Here is a 21,048-nt window from a genome sequence, read left to right on the forward strand (position 1 = left end):
CTGTACTTGAGGATCGAAAGGTTGCAGGTTCAAAGTCCGGGGAGCGCAGTGAGCACCTGCTGTTAACCCCAGCTTCTGCCAACCTAGCAGTTCGAAAACATGCAAATGTGAGTAGATCAATAGGTACCACTCCGGTGGGAAGGTAATGGCGCTCCATGCAGTCATGCCAGCCACATGACCTTGGAGGTGTCAATGGACAACGCCGGCTCTTCGACTTAGAAATGGAGATGAGCACCAACCCCCAGAGCAGGACACAACCGGACTTAATGTTAGGGGAAACCTTTACCTTTAACCTACTAATTTATTTTTGAAATAAATTAACAGCCTTCAGTACTAATGCATAGCGTACTTTTCCAACTCTATTCTATGATTCTATTATTCTAACTGAACAAGCTACCGAAGGCTAACTGTAATAGTAAGGCACATTTCTATAATCTTATTTGCTTTAGCCATGGATCTGTATGTATGATCAAAGAAAATACTTGGCTAAAATCTACTATAAATAAGAAATGCTGCCAGGCTAATTCAGCAATACTTTACTATCACAAGTTGGTATCTTTATCAAGTAACTAGCAATCAACCAAGTGAGCAGTATTTGCATACAATGATAGGAAGGGGAACATTTATTGTCTAAGGGCCCTTCCACAGAGAATAACTCAGAATATCAAGACAGAAAATCCCACAATATCTGCTTTGAACTGGGTTATCTGAGTCCACGCTGCCATATAATCAGATAATGTGGGATTTTATTCAGCTGTGTGGAAGAGGCCTGGGTGTAAAGGGACCACAAATTAATCTACTAAAGTAATGATTTGATATAGAAATACAAGAAGAGTTTGGTTCAGAGCAGCTATTAAACACTTTCTGTTCAATCAGCCCTCATGATCATACAAATGAATGACAAGAAAAACCCAACAATGGGTTTGAATATTTGGTTATCTGAAAAGCTGGATAGCCACTGCCAGTCAGTAGTTTAACTTGGTATATATGTATGGTCTGATTCCGAGCTTGGAAAATGTACATTTTTGGACAAAACCCAGAAGCCTTCTGTTGGCATGGCTGTGTTGCTTAGAGTAATGGTTCTCAACCTGTGGGTCCCCAGATGTTTTGGCTGTCAACTTCCAGAAATCCTAACAGCTGGTAAAACAAAACACCTGGAGACCCACAGGTTGAAAACCACTGGCTTAGAGGATTCTTGCAACTGACATCCAAAGAAGTAAATTTTCCAAACTCTGTTCTGATAGATAAGGGATAATTTACAGCTTTCAAACCTATGCTCCCTTCTTCTACATTATGTCCATAAACAAATGTCTTTTAGTTTGCTCATCATGTTTTATTCCTTGTCTACTTACCTCCACCATTTTTTTGACACAAATATGGAAACCGCCATACATTCCCCAGTCCCACTGAGTAGCCAATCTGAGCCAAAATGTACTGAAGCTTGTTGTTCCATGCTGGCCTGTCCTCAACAGGCTCCTCCACATCTGGCTGCTGTTTGCTCCAGTTTTCTCCAGCCACATTTAGGACACTGTGCCTATAGTCCACAGGTTCCTCAAGGGCCAGTAGATCAGCCACTGATTCTGTGACAGGTTCATTGCTTTGTTCCCGCTGGGTCACTTTGCTGCTCTTAGGCATTGGGACTGTCTAGCTCAACCTCTCCAATTATATGATGAAAGTGGTAGAAGCAAGATGGAGGCAGTATATTTCAAAACAGGTGCTGGATTTTGAGAATGGACTTCAGAAGTTGGTCATCTGTGAGACCTGTGGAACAAGAAAGCAAACAGAATAAAAATGTAAAAATACATGAGATTTCTCTACTTTCTTCTCTGCTGAAATACACATGTCCGTGCATTTCACTGTCTACAACAAACACACATAATGAAGAATGGTTATTAGTTAAACATTTCAAATCCTTGCAGACCTCAGCATTTACTGGTCAAGTTGACTGAAAGATTCGAGGCTTTGCTAATAAAGTTCAATCACTTAGAGATTCACTATCCAGTGCCTTTAATCCTCTCCTTTTCTTATTGTTTTGAATCTATGGAAGCTTAGGGATTGGCATTCACTTACTATAATAACTTGCTTCACATTTATTGCATGCCAAAAATGTGTCAGAAGCTATTTAGCTTAAAATATGGTGGCATTAAAAAGGCATATGCTTTGGCAGTTTTTCTAAGGGAACAGCAAATATCAAGCTTATCTCTTCATTGCTGACATTATATAAGTAACTGGGATGGCCAGCAATCTTCTGTTAAATTGTCTGTGACAGTTTTACAAAAGATAGTATCTGTAGAACATTTGGCATTGCTTGTGAGGCCATCGATTACTATGCCTCTTCTTCATTCATAAACTGCAGTCTCTCAATAGAGGTCCTTAGCTCATATAGTCTGGCACTATCCCACTAACATGGGAGCCCCCAGTGGTGCAGTGGATTAAACCACTGATCTGCTGAACTTTCTGTCTGAAAGGTCAATGGTTCGAATCCGAGGAGCGGGGTGAGCTCCTGCTGTTAGCCCCAGCTTCTGGCAAACTAGTTCAAAAACATGCAAATGTGAGTAGATCAATAGGTATCACTCCAGTGAGAAAGTAAGGAAGCTCCATGCAGTCATGCTAGCCACATGACCTTGGAGGCATCTACGGACACAGAAATACAGATGACCACCAACCCCCACAGTTGGACACGACTGAACTTGATGTCAGGAGAAATCTTTACTTTACCACACTAACATCAGTGAAACACCTCCAGTTTACATTGCTTGAACCTGATTTTTCATTTTGTAAGCTTTCTGTCATACAGTTTCATGATCACAGTCTGAACTATATACTACTACTACTACTACTACTAATAATAATAATAATAATACTTTAATTTTCTATCTTGCCTTCATCTCCTTGGAGGGCCTCAGGGCGGCTAACATGGGGCCAAGCCCCAAAGAACAAAATAAAATGCATGTAAACAACATCTTCAAGCAGATAAGAACACATTAAAACCATAGTAATGCAATATAATACAACAGAAAACAGTAAAATAATAAAATGATAAAATGCAAAGACCACCATTCAGTAACAAAGTGAATAAAAGGGATGGCAGTCTAGACAAAAGTACGAAGATATGTATTGTAATGTCATTTGGGAGCATAAGTGGACAAAGTTCTAAAACATTCTCTGAGAGAGTTGAGGGGGGGGGGTAGGAAAACAGGTTACTTCCAACAAGGAGCAGAATAAAGTGCAAAATATAGTGATTTCGTTTAAATAGGGTTTTGTTGTGGGAGACTAATTATTCAAAGGCGCACTGGAAGAGCCAGGTTTTTAACTCCTTTCTAAACACTGACAGGGTGGGTGCTTGCCTAATCTCCCTGGGAAAGGAATTCCAAAGCCGGGAGGCCACTACGGAAAAGACCCTCTCCCTCGTCCCAACAAGGACCACTTGTGATGGAGGAGGGGAGAGAGAAGAGCCTCCTTAGAGATCGGAGAGATCATGCAGGTTGATGGGGGAAATGTGGTCATGAAGGTAGGCGGGTCCCAAACCGTTCAGGGCTTTTTAGGAGATAACCTGCACCTTGAATTGGGACTGGAAAATGATTGGCAGCCAATGGAGCTCCCTAAACAGGGGGGTTGACTGCTCCCTTTAATTTGCTCAAGTTAGTAGTCTGTCCGCCAATTGCTAAACCAGTTGTAGTTTCCGGGCCATCTTCAAGAGCAGCCCCACGTAGAGTGCATTGCAATAGTCCAATCTAGAGGTAACGAGGGCATGGACCAATGTGGCCAAGTCAGACTTCACAAGGTATGGTTGCAGCTGGTGCACAAGTTTTAATTGTGCAAAGGCCCTCCCGACCACCACCAACAACTGCACATCAAGTGTCAGTGTTGAGTCCAGGAGGACCCCCAGACTGAGGACCTGTGTCTTCAGGGGGAGTGTAACCCCGTTGAGCACAAGTTGCCACCCTATACCCCGATATGACATACAACTGACCTGGAGGATCTCTCTCTTGTCAGAATTGAGCTTCAGCTTGTTCACCCTCATCCAGCCCATCACAGCAGCCAGTGGCTGGCCCAATATCCAAGGGGCTTCCTTGGATTTAGGTGGAAAAGTGTAGTAGAGTTGAGTGTCATTTGCGTAGAGATGGCACCGAACTCCAAAACTTTGGATGACCTTGCCCATCAGTTTCATGTAGATGTTAAAAAGCATGGGGGCCAAAATAGTACCTTGCAGGACCCCACAGGTCAATGGCCAAGGGTCCGAGCAGGTGTCACCCAGCTTCACCGACTGGGAACGGCCCTCCAGGAAGGATCAGAGCCACTGCAGAGCACTACCACCAAGACCCATCACGGAGAGCCAACCCAGAAGGATACCATGGTCGATGGTATCGAAAGCTGCTGAAATGTCCAAGAGGACCAGTAGGGACACACTCTCCCTATCCAGCTCTCTGCAGAGGTCATCCACCAAGGTGACCAAAGCCATCTCGGTACTGTGCTCAGGCCTGAAACCAGACTATTATTGGTCTAGAAAATTGGTTTCTTCCAAGAATCCCTGGAGCTGAGAAGCAACCACTAAGAGTAATTCAGGTTCTTGAATATATAAGGCTTGCCCCATAGTGAATAGAAACTCCATGCTTACCAAGATGGAGATATGTAGGAACTGGCCAGAAGACATAGGCAATGATAAAAGGTTATGGCATTGATGGTGAATGTGTTGCCCTTCAGACATTGTTGCAATGCAACTCCCATTAACTCTATACAGAATATTCAATGGTGAGATATTATGGGAGTCATAGTCCAACAACATTTGGAAGGTCACAGTTCCCCATCCCTGAACTGTGCAAAGCATCATGTGTCACCTTGGCCTACATATAACTTGGCACATATTCAGGATCACTTTACACTCTTGAACCACAGAACAGTGCAGATTCACATTTGCTATAATATTTCTGAATATAGAATCCAGAGAAACCATTGACAGTAACTTAACTGGCATAGAGTATGGTGTGAATTTGTTTATGCATCATAGGCTTATTTTAAAAAGAGCAGAGTGGGACTGAGTTCACTGAGAGTAGCTGTACTTTACAATTCTCCCTTCAATTGTGCCATCTAATCAACAGTAGAAGCAAAACTACTCAATGTACAATTACTGTTATTCTGATAATATCAGACATTAAGTAATTGGCAGGGGGTTGGACTAGATGGCCCAAGTGGTCTTTCCACGTACATTTTTATGTCTCAGGGCACTCTTAAAGCAAAATATACTAACACATGATCATTAAAGATGAATTTTATAGAGTTAGAAACTGATGTAAACAAGAAAAATATTCCCCTAGCACATGTCAAACTAACATGGTCCTGGGATTTAAACTTATGTGGTACTAATTCATACAAGACCTTGGTGTCTTAACTAGGGCAACTATAACTAAATACGACATGAGGTTAATAAACACCTGCTTTTAGTTGCAAAGTGACCTTTACAGTACACTTCTGTGCAAGTTTACACAGGAGTAACTTGCATGGGTAAGCAAGCAGAAGATCACAGTTTCATTCACAGAAACAGTACCATCACAGGGAGTAGCTTCCCAAAATTTGTAACTGCTACACTATGTAACACAATTTTTGTTCCTGAATTATACGTGTCCTTTCCTAATTGGTTCTATAATAAAGACATGGAAAAAAATTATTAAACTGCAAAAACTTTGTTTTTGTAGGTCATCCTACAGCACATTTTGCTATAGTTTTTCAATGAATATCTTAGAGTCTCAACCAATTCAACATAATGTGTGGCAGCCATGAAAACAAAGTTTCTGGATTATAACAACTGTTTTTAAAATAAGTACTGCACAGTTAAACAAGAAATAATATTTTCAAACCAAGACCAGATTTTTTGCCCCAAATTTTGTTACATGGTGTTATATAAATGCATACTAAAATTATACATAAACTACAAAATTCCATTGCTATAGAAGCCACAGAACAGCAAATGTTTGTTGGTTTGGCAATTGTGTGGGTGAGAGGACAAGGAATTCTTTTTTCTAACACTATTATTTTACTTCTTCTTGCTTAACATCTATTATGTTAACCTGCCTTGATTTGGATAAGATGCTTTGGAATTTTAAAAAGATGTTAAAGAAAAGACTATTAGAAGAGTGTTGTTTAACCAGACCAAAGTGTCAACTGCTTCTTTCTCACCCTAGTCAGTTTACAATGAGGTCCATGATGTAGTTCAGAAACCCTCATGGGTTTTAGCTCATTTGGCCCTACAGGGAGTGAGATTATGCACATAGGATCCGCTTACAAAGGCAAGAGATGGAAATGCAAGTTTTAAAATGTACAACATTTCTTCTCCTTTGACTGCTGTCCCAAAAGATTTTATTTAAATGTATGAAATCACTTAATCTCAACATGTATTAGAGTTCCCGCATTCGGCATTTAAAACAACAGTATCACTTGGTCTTTTAGCAAAGCTTACAATAACCATTTTGCTAAGCCTGGTCAAATATACATCTAAAGACAAATACTATAATCTAGTTCCCATGACACCGATGACACTTCAGTGCTAGAAAATCAGTTTAATAGTATTCTGTGTAAATAGATACAGTTTAATCAGACCTGTCTTTTTGATAGGACATTCTGAAGCATTGCCAAGCATGATTATCATCAAAAGTACAGATCCTATGACCATTTCTTGGTCCAGAAAATGCTCTTGATAGACCAAAATGGGAATCTGCACTTAAGTATGCTGAGAAGTTTTATTAATCTTTATTGAGAGATGTCAAACTGGGCTTCAGAACTGACTGCATACACCATGGCAGCCTCTCTGCTTTAAACTACACCAACCCTCTCTTGATTTAGCTCACTACTATCTCACCAGAAAGAGTTTCTCTAAAAGCTGCATGGGGCAAGTTCAAAATCCAGACAGTGTAGAGTAAGCAAATCAAAATATCTAAATAAGAACAGAGCTGAATAAACTTTATCAAAATGCTATAAGCCTCTTGCTGTGGCAGAACTGTCGAGAAGCCTGTGTACAAATGATCAAATAGCATTGGCCTCAGTAGTTATCCATCCCATGCAGATACAATTGAGCAAGGTTGATAAAAAATTTTGATTTTACTACTGGTATAATAGCTTATACTACTGGTACAATAGGTTAGTCCTATTTAAGAAAAATAAGCAGACTGAAATTTTTAGTGGATTCAGAAAATAAAGTGAATGTATAATTAATGCTAAATCACATTATTATCCCTATTTTTAATTCTCAATATATTCAAACTTGGTAAGATAAAAAATGCCCCACAATTTACACAATAGAAGTGTATTTATCCCAGTGCATGAAACCTAAACTGCAAGTTGTTGCGTGTCTTCAAACACTTTCAGGGGGACTATGTGATTCATCCAAGCAATCTATATTCCTCAGACCATCTTAAACTCCAAGGTAGCTCATAGGGGGAGATACGTTTGAACAGGTAAACTGGGCCAGAACCATTTAGGGCTTTATAGGCTAAAGCCAGCACTTTGAATTGTGCTCAGTAGCAGACTGGCAGCCAGTGGAGATGACACAACAAAGAGGTTGTTTGCTGCCTGTACGCCGCTGCAGTGAGTAATCTGGCTACCGCTTGTTGGACCGTTTGAAGCTTCTGAACAGTCTTCAAAGGCAATCCCTTATAGAGTGCATCTATTTGGGATGTAACCAAAGCGTGGACTACCATGGCCAAGTCTGACTTCCCAAGTTACGGGAATGTTGTACCCCATTTATCTGTACCAGCAGTGTCAATAACAATTAGTTGTAGCTTACTTTTGTTTGTAATATATATTTATTTATTCTATAGGTAGGAATACTCCTTGCAAAATAGAAACTTAGTCTTTTTGGAATACTGTGAGTTGAGAAAAATACATTTGTCTATGTGGAAACACATCCCCATCACTGATATGATAATATAGAAGTGCCGTCCCAAATTAATAGGTTGCATTTTAAGGCAACAGGAGCACAGACATTAGGAAGTTGAACTAAGGTTTTATGTATTTAATATTTCCTTTGAAAAAAACTTTTTTTGATCCTGTGATAATCATACCTGACGTGTACAATTTTACAGCTAAGGGTACTTTCTAAAGGTGACGTTATTCGAGTGACAATTATAAGCTGCAGAGAACAAAATGAATGGCACAGTTTTAAGAAACCAATCTAAACCCCACTGTAAATTCCATTTAATTTGGGAAACTACTTAATTTGAGTGGATGTCTCATTTTCAGACAGTACCGAAAGAGCAAGCCCAAAGAACTGACAAAGTATCTTAGCAACCAACAGCTTAAAATAGCATTTCTAATAGAAGCAGGAACTGCACGGGTGAACTGCGAGTTCTCAAAAGGAAGGAAATAATGAGGTGGAAAATCAAAACAGTCCAACATATCTTATTGTTAAGCATTTAAATTCCCCTATGAATCCTCGTCAACGCACAGGCAATTCACTAGGTCTTTCAGAAGCTCACAGACAGTTAATGTCTCAGCTGGTTTCCACAACCATTACTAGGCAAAACTATGACTCTCAAGTAATACGTATGTACACTCAGACACAGTTTAACTTTATAATAAGCTTCTAGTAATTCCTGATGTTCATATAAGTAGAGCAATTACAATTCAATCTACAAGAAGTCTATAGAACAGTGTAGTCCAAGTCATCTGGAGAGGAAAGGTTCTCCACTCTACTACAGAAATACACTAGTTCACAAATGAAGCTGTGTAATACTTTGGATTACTATTGACCAACTAGCATATATACCCAGTGATGCCCAGGTGTGGGAGGGGCTGCTGCTCCTTCTTTGCTTGCTTGCTCTCCCCCCCTCTCTCTCTATTTCTCTCTCTCTCTCCTTCCTTCCTTCCTTCCTTCCTTCCTTCCTTCCTTCCTTCCTTCCTTCCTTTCCTCCACTCATATTTTTACGATTTCTTTCTTTCTTTCTCTTCCTTCTTTCCTCCCTTCTCCTTCCCTTTCTCCCTTCTCCAGCTCTGAAAAGGTCTACCTCACAATATCTCCATGGCAACATGGCCCTCCTGTGGCTTTTCCCTTCCTTCCGCCATACACATGTCGCTTCTCTTTCCCAGCGATATCACAAAGGGTCACTTCACCTAGCAACAGCCAATCCAGTGACATCACAAACAGCAATTTCACATAGCAACAGCCTTTATTGTACAGATGGACAGACAGATGAACAGATAGATACAGCTCTATACTTTCTAGCAACAGCAAGTTGAGATCTTTCTCTTGAATGACAGAATTGGATCTTCTTTTTCTCACCCCATGTGCAACTTCACAGTAGATGGAAACATTTAATTTTTGTGTGTGAGAGTTACATGAGGTTGTCAAAAGAGAGCTAGATTCACAGTGAAATAATATAGATTTTATTAGAATCTACTGACTCGAATCCTGTTGATGTCTTATGTATGTGCAACTTCTGCTACAGAAACAGTTGGATATTTTTGTCCAATGCACTTCATGGACATTTAAATCAAGATTGTGGAAATATTGTGGCACAAGTTTGTATTCTTGTCTGATGTGCATCTGTTTATTCCTTACTAAATGATAGTAGTACTCTTCCAGGGTTCCAATTTGTTGCACATCCATCATGCAATATGGCCATACAACACAGGAATTATGAGGGTTGAATGAAAAGTAATGCCTCCACCTTCGTAACTCCCCAACAGATGGCAGTACTGGTATGCGGCAGGTACTGGCTTGTTCAGTAGACTCTCCAGTACAGTTCCATTTGGTGGGAAGCCTTAGCATTGAACGGTTGTGTTATTAAAGTGCAAAGTATGGAACCCTGTGCAGACGGTCAGTCAATGCGATGTAAGCAACGTGTAGTCTTTGAATTCTTGACAGAAGAAGGTGTCACCCCAAAGGAGATTCATCAGAGAATGCAAGCTGTTTATGGTGATAGTGTGAGTACTGTGTGTTGTTGGGTGAGTAAGATTAAAGATGTTGAAGTGGGAACATCTGACTTGCGTGACAAACAAAGAGTTGGACGTCCTGTGACAGCAACCACAGTGTTTCACAAGCAAAAGGTTGACAGATTGATTCAGGACGATTGTCATATCACTCAGAGAGAAATTTCAAGCATAATCGGCATTTCACAAGAACGTGTGGGTCACATTATTGCTTTGCTTGGCTATCGGAAGATCTGTGCACGATGGGTACTGTGAAAGGCTGGTTGCAGAAACAGAGTATCAACTTCTTCCGTGATGGCTTCAGAAAACTTGTTCATCATTGGCAGAAATGTATCCAATTGGCTGGTGATTATGTGGAAAAGTGAATAGTGATAGTTAAAGAACACATTCCAAGGATTATTTTGGCATTTGATTTATTAAAATATTCCCATCCAAACCCAAGTAACGAAGGTGGAGACATTATTTTTCATTCAATCCTTGTATGTAGTGCAATCATGATGTAACTCTGCATGCAGAGGATTTACACTATGCAACCCTGATGTAGCTTCTCAGCTGAAGTCTTGCTACAACAGTGATAGGAATTTCATGGTTTGGCTGATATTGTTGGAATATAGCTCCCAAAATTTTATCCAATACTGTATGGTCAAGACCAGGGGTCCTCAAACTACGGCCCGTGGGCCCCATTTAAAAAGTTTGGGGACCCCTGGTCAAGACAGAGGAATGGCTGGAAGTTACAGTCCAATAACACATAGAGGATACTTGCTGCTACAACAGGCAGCTCCAGCAGGAAGAATCAGCACCAAGGACAGCATTCCTGCATATTGTAGCCAGATGTACAGGGAGCAATTCTTGGGACTGAGCTCTCTTCCTAGAGAAGCATATTGTAATGAAAAAGACGGGAGAAATGGATAGCTTTCTTCTTTTGAAACCATATACGCTTCATGCAGCAGTATGAACACAGCTGGCTGTATATCATATGCCTGTCTCTCCATTTCTGTCTCTCTTTTACTATAGCCCTCCTCACCTCTGCTAACTGCATGTCAAAACTGATTTCTTAAAGTCATCATTGACCCCAATTTTCAAGATATGAAGAGGATCTACAGAGTTAATAAAAATAATCTACATCCCTAAAAAGGACACGTGAAGATTTTACCTTTCATTATGCATAAAATGCCATAAATCGAACTTCAGATAATGAGTTCAAGTGGAAAAGCCACACAGAAGCTTTTTTAAAAAGTCCATTTTGCCATCACTCAGTTCCAGTAATACCAACATATTCACAACTATTTTGAATCAGATATTTACTTAAGGTGAAATGTAATGTCATAAAATGTTTTGGTGGTATTGGGCAACACACCTTACGGTTAAGAATACCATTTCCAAGGTTCAAAACAGCTGTATTCAGAAAGCCCGACTGAGCTGACTGATCTTCCTCCTGGAGTTTCTGTATAACTCCCATCAAACTTTGTCATCCTCTTTCACTTATGTTTCTCCCTCCATTGTGCCTATGGGCTTCACACCTACTCTATCTATCCTTCCTGATTCCCCCTACATAATTAAATTGACAAGAGTTCCAACAAAATCTTCCCCATATAGAATCTTGGCTAAAGGCCACTCTGTAAATTCATGGCAGAATTGAGATTTCTGTTCATAATAAAGTTACCTACATCAGAGATGGGATGGGAAAGTCAATAGCTCTTTCTGCCTATTGCTGGTGGTGCCAGATCCAAAACAAAGTAGACCAACTATCTATAGCATTTCAGATCTGCAAATCTCTCTTAATTTGTGTTACTCCCAAATCCTTCTTTCTCCCTGCCCCACTAGTTCCACTCCACATGAAATAATTTAAACTAGGCTCTTAAACAATATACCAGACAGGATAAGTGTATGTTATTCCTTCATGTATCTACAGAAAATACACCCACCTGTTCAAAACCACTCATATACCAAAAGGAGTGTGTGGGGAGAGGTCACAACAAGGGCAATTCAAGTCAAGATTCATCACAGAATGTGTGCTAGCATGTGCTAAACAAACAGTGGGAATCAAGGTACAGAGGATTTACAATCAGCTAAAAATGTATCTATGGAGGTAAGGCAAACTTGGTTTCCCAGAATCATTGCAACAAGAGTTCCCTAGCTTCACCCCATGGCCATACTAGATGCACTCATGTTTGTTTTCCTTTTTTAACTTGTTGACTTGTGTCTTCAATAGTTTGCATTTCTGAATAGTATTTATGCTCATTGCATAGAGAAAAGACCTTTGTATTATTACGAGCCTTCTTGTAAAGTTCAGGTTTCATTATCCCATTTAGAAATGATAGTCTTTCTTGGAAAGCAGAAAGGATCATCCACATTTTTTCCATTTACCAGATGAAACCCTAGGGGCCCCAGGTAAAATGAGTATTGTGAGGAGCTTCCGTGCAAAGTAAAGCAATAGTAAGAAGATAACTGGCATTAGCCACAGTGTCTCCAGCTCCCACCTTTCTAAAGGTGATCTGTGATGTGGCTAGCTTTATCTGCATGTTTTTCTCCAAAACCACTGCAAGCCTAGAAGGATAGGGATGGAGTTCACCATTTTGCTCCTATTTCGTGGTGTTATAAAAACCATTAATGTAGACAGCAGGGAATAAGAGAACATGATACAGATTATTTTTATTTTTCTGCTAGAAATTGACCATAGCTTGTGCTGGAGGACCTAGGGATTCCTAGAGAGGTGCTCTCTCAAGTAAAAAAAAACAACATTTTAATTTAGTTTTCCAAGTTTTGCAGGAGTCCTGCATAAAACCTCTACGAAAGCAGAGGGCCTGCTTTACTGCATATTTAATCTTTAGCTCTTACTATCAGTAACTAAGCCTGAGGAAAAGCATGCCAGCAAATCTTTTAGAAAAACTGTGCAAAAGCTGTGAGACTAGTAAATAGGAGTATCTGTCCATTTTAATTCTCACCTTCAGTCTGGGGGAAAGATGGGGTATAAATAAAGAGATGGTTGGATGGTAACACATGGAAAGAAGTGTGGTCTTCTGGGCAATGTCAAAAGGCCATAATGGGATTCCAAGGAGTCAGATCTGGCCCCAGGGAGGGAGTTTCCACACTACAGATGGCAGGGATGGTGAATGTGGGCCAGTGTCCAGATAATCCTGAGGTCTGAACTCAAACTATGTCTTAATAATAGATTCAATGGCTATTCCTATACTAATATTTCAGTCCCAACTCCATCTGTAAAATAAGGATAGAAATAATCTACTCACAGAGTTGTTATGAGCATAACATATTTTTGAAGCTTATACACAGTAAAGGTGCAACACATGATGCTGATGTCGATAACCAATTACAGTATCTTTACAGTATTAAGAGCATTTAAAATTAATGAGGAATATAACAGCCTAAATAGCAGCCTTGTAAATGAGCAGTGGAGTGGGATGGGAATCAAACCTCCTAGGTATAATACATAGGATGTCCCAAAACTCTCCATAGGTAAAGGTAGAGGTTTTCTCTGACATGAAGTCTAGTTGTGTCCAACTCTGGGGAAGACACAACTAGACTTACAAAGTCTTCATACATAGGAAAATTATTAAACTCATCTTAAGTTGTGTGTGTGTGTGTATACACACAGAGACACACACACACATATATACACCTATACAGCAGAGTCTCGCTTATCCAACATAAATGGGCCAGCAGAACATTGGATAAGCAAAAATGTTGGATAATAAGGAGGGATTAAGGAAAAGCCTATTAAACATCAAATTACATTATGATTTTACAATGTAAGCACCAAAACATCATGTTTTACAACAAATTGACAGGAAAAGCAGTTAAATACATGGTAACAATTTGTAGTAATTACCGTATTCACAAATTTAGCACCAAAACATCGCAATGTATTGAAAACATTGATTACAAAAACAATTGACTACTAAAAGGCAGACTTCGTTGGATAATCCAGAATGTTGGATAAGCAAGACTCTACTGTATATATAATTTTATATTAGAAGAGTTTTGTAGTATTTTGCAATAAATATTTTGTAAATAAAGGTACATTTAACTACAGTTTCCCAGTTTCCCAGTTTCCCTATGTATGGGAACTTTTGGGACACCCTGTATATTTCTTGCTATATAGTCAATAGTTAATAGCCTTAGGGTATTCAGCAAGGAGGGTCAGGGAATGAAATACTTCTTTTCAGTTGCTTCCATAACCAGTGCTTTCATACTCTTGTGCTTTGTTTTATGAAGGAGAGAGGGAGAGAGAAAAAAAACATTCCACTTAAAGATTAATAATCTCGAAGTGAGGAATTAAGTCAATGCATCTGATACTGTCCTTGTTGATTCCTTGTTTGTTATCAGAGCAGCAGACAACAGTTCTAACAATATTACCCTGTATTTGAAATCCATGAAAGATTTTAGTCATATGACTGGCTTAAATGTGACTCACAAGATTACATTTTTCTACTTAAGAGTCATAGGGAAAATTGGCATTTTGATAGAAAAACACAAGACCAGCTTCATTATGAAAAACAGCAGAAGGGGACTGAAAGTTAATACTGAACTGCCCAGCATCATCACTGTGGATTATGTTCAAATGTTAATGGTTAGCTACTGTTTACTTTCTCTTGTTTATCTCACTCCCGATTTGTGATATTTTAATATTACGCAGCTGTGGATATGGGAAAATTTGTTGTAGGCCAACATAACTTTGCCTTTTATTTTATACATTTTTACAGTGGTGATATCTATGACCTGTTGGGTGCATAGAGTTCATTGAATCCCTAAGAGACCTCATCAGAGCCTGCCTTTCTCCATCACAAAAATGCTCTAAAATGGACAGTTATACTCCCAGAAGCCTACAAAAAGCATATCAATTCTATTACTATTAGGGGGCAGCTTCTAGGCCTTTGGAGAGAAGGACAAAATACCCTTTCTATAAAATTAGAAGGATTTTTGTTCTTTTCTGAATAGTAAGGGGGATAGGTGGTAGAAAACAGGATGACACAACCTGCCAGACCAACCAGTATTATCCATCTCATACTCACTGTTCTTGTTGACATGTACCTCCAAATAATCTGTGAGTTATGGTGACCCCATCAAATGATTTTCTTAGATAGGCATCTTCAGATGAGGTTTTGTTGTTGTTTATTTGTTCAGTCGCTTCCTACTCTTCGTGACCTCATAGACCAGCTCACGCCAAAGCTTCCTGTCGGCCTTTGCTGCCCTCAGTTCCTTCAAGGTCAAGCCAGTCACTTCAGATGAGGTTTGCCATCTACTAACACAACAACCTGCCCTAAGTCACACACTGGGTTTCCATAGCTGAGTGGGGATTGAGTTTAGTCCAACCACACAATACTTGCTCATAGTTACTTACAGGGATAATTGTTCTCTCATTCTACCCTGCTGCATAAATGTCTCCCTATCAGATATAGGATTGCTGCCATGCAAGCAAAAGCAATTCTGCTGTGAAAAGTAAGGTACATGAAGGGAGATGCAGAGGCTTGAAGCCACCAAATAGGGAATATGTTACCCCTGAGGAGGAAGGACAAGTTGGGAGGGACAGATAGGAAGAGACAATTCTGCCAAATGATGTCAGGACCTCAGCTGATGCCACTCCTGGGGCCACCAGCAATGCATTCTGCAGGATTAATAATGCACGAGGCACTTCCAATTGTATAAAAAGTGCTTTACCATTTCTAGCTCATTCTCCTACCCCAAGTCTTAATTCTCAGAGACAAAAGCTTGTGAGTTTAGTCACAATTAATCATTTTCAAAGCAGGGCATAGACTGGAGATTGGTCCAAGGCCATTTGACAAATTCATTTGCCTAAGAATGGGATCCCAGAATTTTTAGATTTCATGTCTCATGGTCCATATTAACTATCAGCATCAGAAAATGAGTTGGAAGACAGGAAACCCGAGTCACATAAAAACTGTATTACTCCCTTGGGAACATCAAGATGGATAGAGAGGTCCTTCAAAAAGGCTGTATTATTTGCAGCTTAAACAAAAATCACATACTAGAAAGATCCATCTAGCCTATGCAGCAAAACAGCGCCTAATCAGACATATCCATTTAACCTTAAAATATGTAGTTCATATGTATACAAAGAAGAATTAATTTATAATAGTGAATAGCAGTTGAATTAAATGTCATTTGAAAATAAAGCTGCATACCATGCTGGCTTTACTTTTTGGTGATTCTAAGTCATGGGTGAGAAACCATGGGTCCCCCAGATGGTGACAAATTATTAATCTCATCACAGCACCATCTGCTGGCCAAACTGGCTAGGCTGATGGGAAATAGAGTTTAACACCATCTAGAGGACCATAAGTTTCTCCTGCCCTGTTCTAAAGGGATGACTAAGGACACACTCTGAAGGAACAGTAGTTTTGCTGCAAAGCAGATGAAACAGATAAGCTATGCTTTGTTACATCATGTTCTCTAGTTGTCCAAATGAGAGCAGACCCATTGAATCAAAGGAATGTATATAGGTATTGATTTACCACTTCACAATCGATTCAGTAGGTCTGCTGTAGTTGGGATTACCAATAGGATTCTTGCACATGTATTTTGATGCCTGAGCACAACAAAGCATGAATGGAGGATGATGGGCTTGGTAGAAGGAAATGGGAAATTCCATCTTAGGCTGGGTGTCTACACAGTGGTCTCAGGACATGTCCTGGCACACATTGAAAACAACAGAAAACAGCTTGTCCAGCAGGCCCAGCTGCAGGAACTGGAGTGGCAGTGAAAGAGACCTCATCAAAGCATGGCAAGGACGCCATCAAATGGGAGACATGGGGAGGATCCAATAGCCCCAAAAGTCTTGACAGATGCAGTGACTGGGTACCATTTAATTCAGAGTGGACAAATGCAGTGGATCCAGGGGTAAATTTGAGGTACTAGGGCTCTTCATGGACCTTTCAAACTGCCCCCCAAAAGCTGAAAAAACTGAATGTACACAGACTTCCACTGGGTTTGATTGATTTCTGAACTGTTTGCATGACCTTCAAAACATTTAAAATGTGAACAGTTATTCCTGAAAGCCTTCAGGAAAGGCAATTCACCATGGAATGGGATTCACTTTTGTCTCTAGTGTAACTTTTAACCATCCTAATTTAAATATTTCATATAGGGCACTAAAATACCCACTGTTTATATGTCTACCTGAGATAAACATCAGATCATGGAACAGGACTGATACTGTCCTTAGAAAGAATGAGACAGGTTCCTCAAAGCAGATGCTGAAAAGTATGCAGTATGACTGAGAAGCGAACGGTGTGTGCCATTCTGCCCCTTGTCTTTTATATTAATGTAGTACCATTGGGTTATATGGAGGATGCTGTCTTGTCACCAGTAGAGAAATCATATTTAGCTGCCAGCCTGTTGGCTTTTGAATATGGAAAGAGCGTGAGGGTGCCATTTTGCCTTCTTCGCAGGCAACCTAAGATCTTGCCCTAAATTCATTTTGGTTAAAGTGGAAGTGCTAACGGAATTTCACACATATGCACACACCAAGGTTTTTTTTTAAAAAAAATTCTGAGCTAGGAACATACTGAGATCTCTGTTCTGACCTTTTAAAAGCACTTATGCTGCAGTTAGGACACCACCCTGTTAGTTCTGACCTCTGTTTCTTAAACTGAAAGGCATTTGTTCGCTGTTAGCTGTCTTGAGTCCCAACATAGTGGGATAACAAAATTAAGTAAATAATAATAATAAATCTTTATTTATATCCCATTTTTCTCCCTCACGGGACCCAAAGCGGCTTACAACATATTAAAATCATGTAAACAACAGTCCAAATACATTAATAGTAAGTTTAAAACATCTTAAAATAAACAGTTTAAAACAACAACAATATACATTCTCATTCTTGTGGCATCATTTCAGATTATATTGCACTTTGTTCCAGTCCATAAACATTTATGATGTTTCTTATCACTCCAGATAAGTTTTCTTCACTAAAGGCCTGTCTGAACAGGAAAGTTTTTAATAAATAAATATAAATAAATAAATGTCGGCATATACATGCTAAAGCCCTGGATGTGCAGTCAGCCTTCCATATCCATGGATATGAAAATATTTGAGAAAACTCCAGTTGAGCATCCTGGATTTTGGTACCCACCAGAAGTGAACCAAGGACTCACTGTATCCTCTATGAATCATTGCTAGTTAAAATGTCGATGTCCTTGAAATGAATTACTTATTTAGCAGACGTGTAATACTATTTTTTCAAAAATCCCAAAATACACAGATACCATTTTTTTTCTTCTGCCCAGGATAGAAGTGATCCCCTAGGACTCATCATCAGGTTTAAAGACAAAACCCAATTTAAAGACAAAAACCAAATTGTTGTCAAAGGCTTTCATGGCCAGAATCACTGGGTTGCTGGGAGTTTTCTGGGCTGTATGGCTATGTTCCAGAAGCATTCTTTCCTGACATTTTACCCATATCTATGGCAGGTATCCTCAGAGGTTGTGAGGTCTGTTGGAAACTAGGCAAGTGGGGTGTTATAGATCTGTGGAACGTCCAGGTGAGGGAAGGAACTCTCTCTGTTGGAGACAAGTGTGAAAATTGCAACTGGCCAGCTTTCAGCTTCAAAGCCTGGCTGCCTTCAGCCTGGGGGAATCTTTTATATAAAAGCCCACTTGCCTAGTTTCCAACAGACCTCACAACCTCTGAGGATGCCTGCCATAGATGCAGGCGAAACGTCAGGAGAAAATGCTTCTGGAACATGGCCACACAGCCTGGAAAACTCACAGCAACTCAAAAACCAAATCGCGGAAACCCCAGCGCGCAGCTCATCCCTGCCCACCTCGGTGCACCCGAACGAGGGCTCTGCGGTGCGGGCCTGCCAAAGGAGCGGGGAATCGGGCTCCACGCGTCCATTATTCATGAGGGCGGCGCGGCGGCTGCTGCTTCTCCTCTCAATGTTACCATCAAGGTCAGGCTCCAGGAGGCATCGATGGCGGGAGGAGGGCCTGGGACCTTGCTTTCCTGGTGAGGCGGCAAAGGCGGGCTTCTCCCCCCTTTCAGAGGCAAGCCACTCATCCTTACCTATCCTTCCTGCCTGCCTGCCTGCCTCCAAGGGCCCGGGCCCTTCAATTCCGCCCCAAGGGCCAGTTATTTGTAGGCTGCAGGTGAGGCTCGCCGTCCCCTCGGCTCGCCCATGTCTCCTTCTCCCCCGAGCCCCGTGTCTGTTCCCGCCTGGCAACGGAAGCTTCTCTCCGCGGAGGAGGCGGCCTGACCTGTTTCGAGGGAAACGGAGGGAAGGCCAGATGGGGCAGGAGAGCGCCGTCGGGCCGGAGGGGGCGGAAGGGGCCTCCGTACCGTGGCATGAATGCCGTGTGCCCCCCCCCCCCCTCCTTTCACTGCCAGGGCCCGGGGTCAATGCTGGGGAAGGTGGGATTTGCAGTTTGCCAAAGGCGGCTTAAGAGCTCCTAGGACTCCATGGCCTTGAGCCAGGGCAGTTGAAATGCTGCCAAAAGTATGTTCCGTTCATAAGGTATAGATGCGCCCTGAGAGGCTTACCTGCGCGGTGGCTTCAGCGGGACGACGCCGGTAGGGCTCCTGCAGCTGCGGAAGGCGAAGGCAACCTGGCCCGGGGCGCCTCTTCCTCTTTCCCGGGTGCCTTTTCCCTCCGCCGCTCCCGCTCCTCCGCGCTTGCCTTCAGGTGCCGGCCCTGGTGCCTTTTGCTGGCTCGAGCAGGAGCTGAACGCGCGCGCGCGCGCCCGCCCAACTTTGCACCGGTGGCTCGTGCCGGTGGCGCGCGCCGGTGCTGCCGTGTGCTGATTGCTGCTGCTGCTGCTAATGCCCAAAGCGCGGGCGCGTGAAGGAAGGGAGGGAGAGCGCGAGCGCACCTGGGAGCGTCGTCTCTGTGTGTGTGTGTGTCTGTCTGTCTTCCCTCCTTTCCCACCCCTTCCTGAGGGAAAGGCGAGCGCGTCTTTTTTGGCTGGGCGCGCGTGACGTGGGCTTGAGTCACTCGCCCAAGGATGCGCGTCAGTGACGGGAGAGGAGGGGGCAAAGCGCGGGGCTTGAGGGGTTGGCTGCACCAAGCCCTGGGGTCCCTGGGGAGGGCTGAGCCTCGCTGCCTGCCTGCCTGGACGACTGGGGCCAAGGCCGACCGCGCCACCTGATGCTGCGTGGGCCAAAGACCAGCCTGGCTCACTGCGGGGAAAGTGAGCCCCTGAGCAAGGCGGCTGCGAGCGGAAGCGCACGGAGGCCCTTGGCTTTGGCCTCCGCGAAGAGCAGGACGCCTCCTTCCAAGAATCACAGAATCCTCGAGGTGGAAGAGAACTCAAGGGCTATTGGAAATAACTACACCCAGTCTCTGGGCACTCACCCCTTTGGAAATAAATGGCAATCCGTAACTTTATTGAAAATGGAAAAAAATGATGCCATATCCCTTTGGCAAATGTGAATCTCCATGAATATGTGGAGATCACCTTTTGAAAACCACTAGTCAAGAAAAGCCAACCCTTTGAACAAGTGATATTCATAAGCATTCATGTAATGGCACACTGGTAACTCAGCTGTTAAACTGAAGAACCATGTCTTTGAAGGACAAAGACATGCTACTATAAAAATATATATTTGGTTAGCAGAGGATGGTTGTTTCTTTCAAGTTGAAATTGCAGTTGCCCAAAAGATATACATTCCCTTGAAACCTCTTGGTGTTTAAAATATGCAACCAGAGATCTTGTCTTCTTTGAAAAATAACATATCTTGTTTACTAACAAACTTCTTGTATTAATTCACCTTACAGGCACATTTCTTATTGAAGGTCAGTTATAAATAGGATGTAGTTTCTCTCCGTGTTGAGTACACAGGGTATCATTCTTAATCAATAGTCCATAGTCTTCAAGCATACTTGTACTCACTGAAGTCCATAAGCATACTCCTATACTGAAGTCCAAACAGCAAAATGCATGCATCCACCTCCACTGAAATCTGATACAAAATGAGAAAAAAATCTGATGCAAAAGGAGAAAAAATATTAAGACATTATACCAAATGTTATTGCAATGGACAACAGAAGAAGAGCAGATTAAAGACTGTCAAGTTAAATAGGCCAAAGATCTAGGGCACAATATAAACTTAAATCAGTGGGAAGAAATATGGAACAAAAAATTTAAATAT

The 21,048-nt window shown here is 41.5% G+C and overlaps 1 protein-coding gene across 2 annotated transcripts in view; it reads right to left on the bottom strand.

Moving 5' to 3' along the window:
* slc6a17 (solute carrier family 6 member 17) overlaps positions 1-19,844 on the bottom strand; it is a 52,094-nt gene extending 32,250 nt beyond the window's left edge. The window contains exons 1-2 of one of the 2 annotated variants that reach the window (XM_003220190.4): positions 19,441-19,844; positions 1,353-1,761 (exon numbers count right to left, since the gene is read on the bottom strand). In XM_003220190.4, the coding sequence (XP_003220238.1) occupies positions 1,353-1,635 (283 nt within the window). In that variant the 5' untranslated portion in view covers positions 1,636-1,761; positions 19,441-19,844. Of the gene's footprint in view, positions 1-1,352; positions 1,762-18,724; positions 19,372-19,440 lie in introns of those variants that run through there. The other variant, XM_062978394.1, reaches the window with a different exon arrangement.
* Positions 19,845-21,048: the final 1,204 nt, after the last annotated feature.

This window comes from Anolis carolinensis, chromosome 4 (genome assembly GCF_035594765.1).
Source record: "Anolis carolinensis isolate JA03-04 chromosome 4, rAnoCar3.1.pri, whole genome shotgun sequence".
Classification (NCBI taxonomy): domain Eukaryota; kingdom Metazoa; phylum Chordata; class Lepidosauria; order Squamata; family Dactyloidae; genus Anolis; species Anolis carolinensis.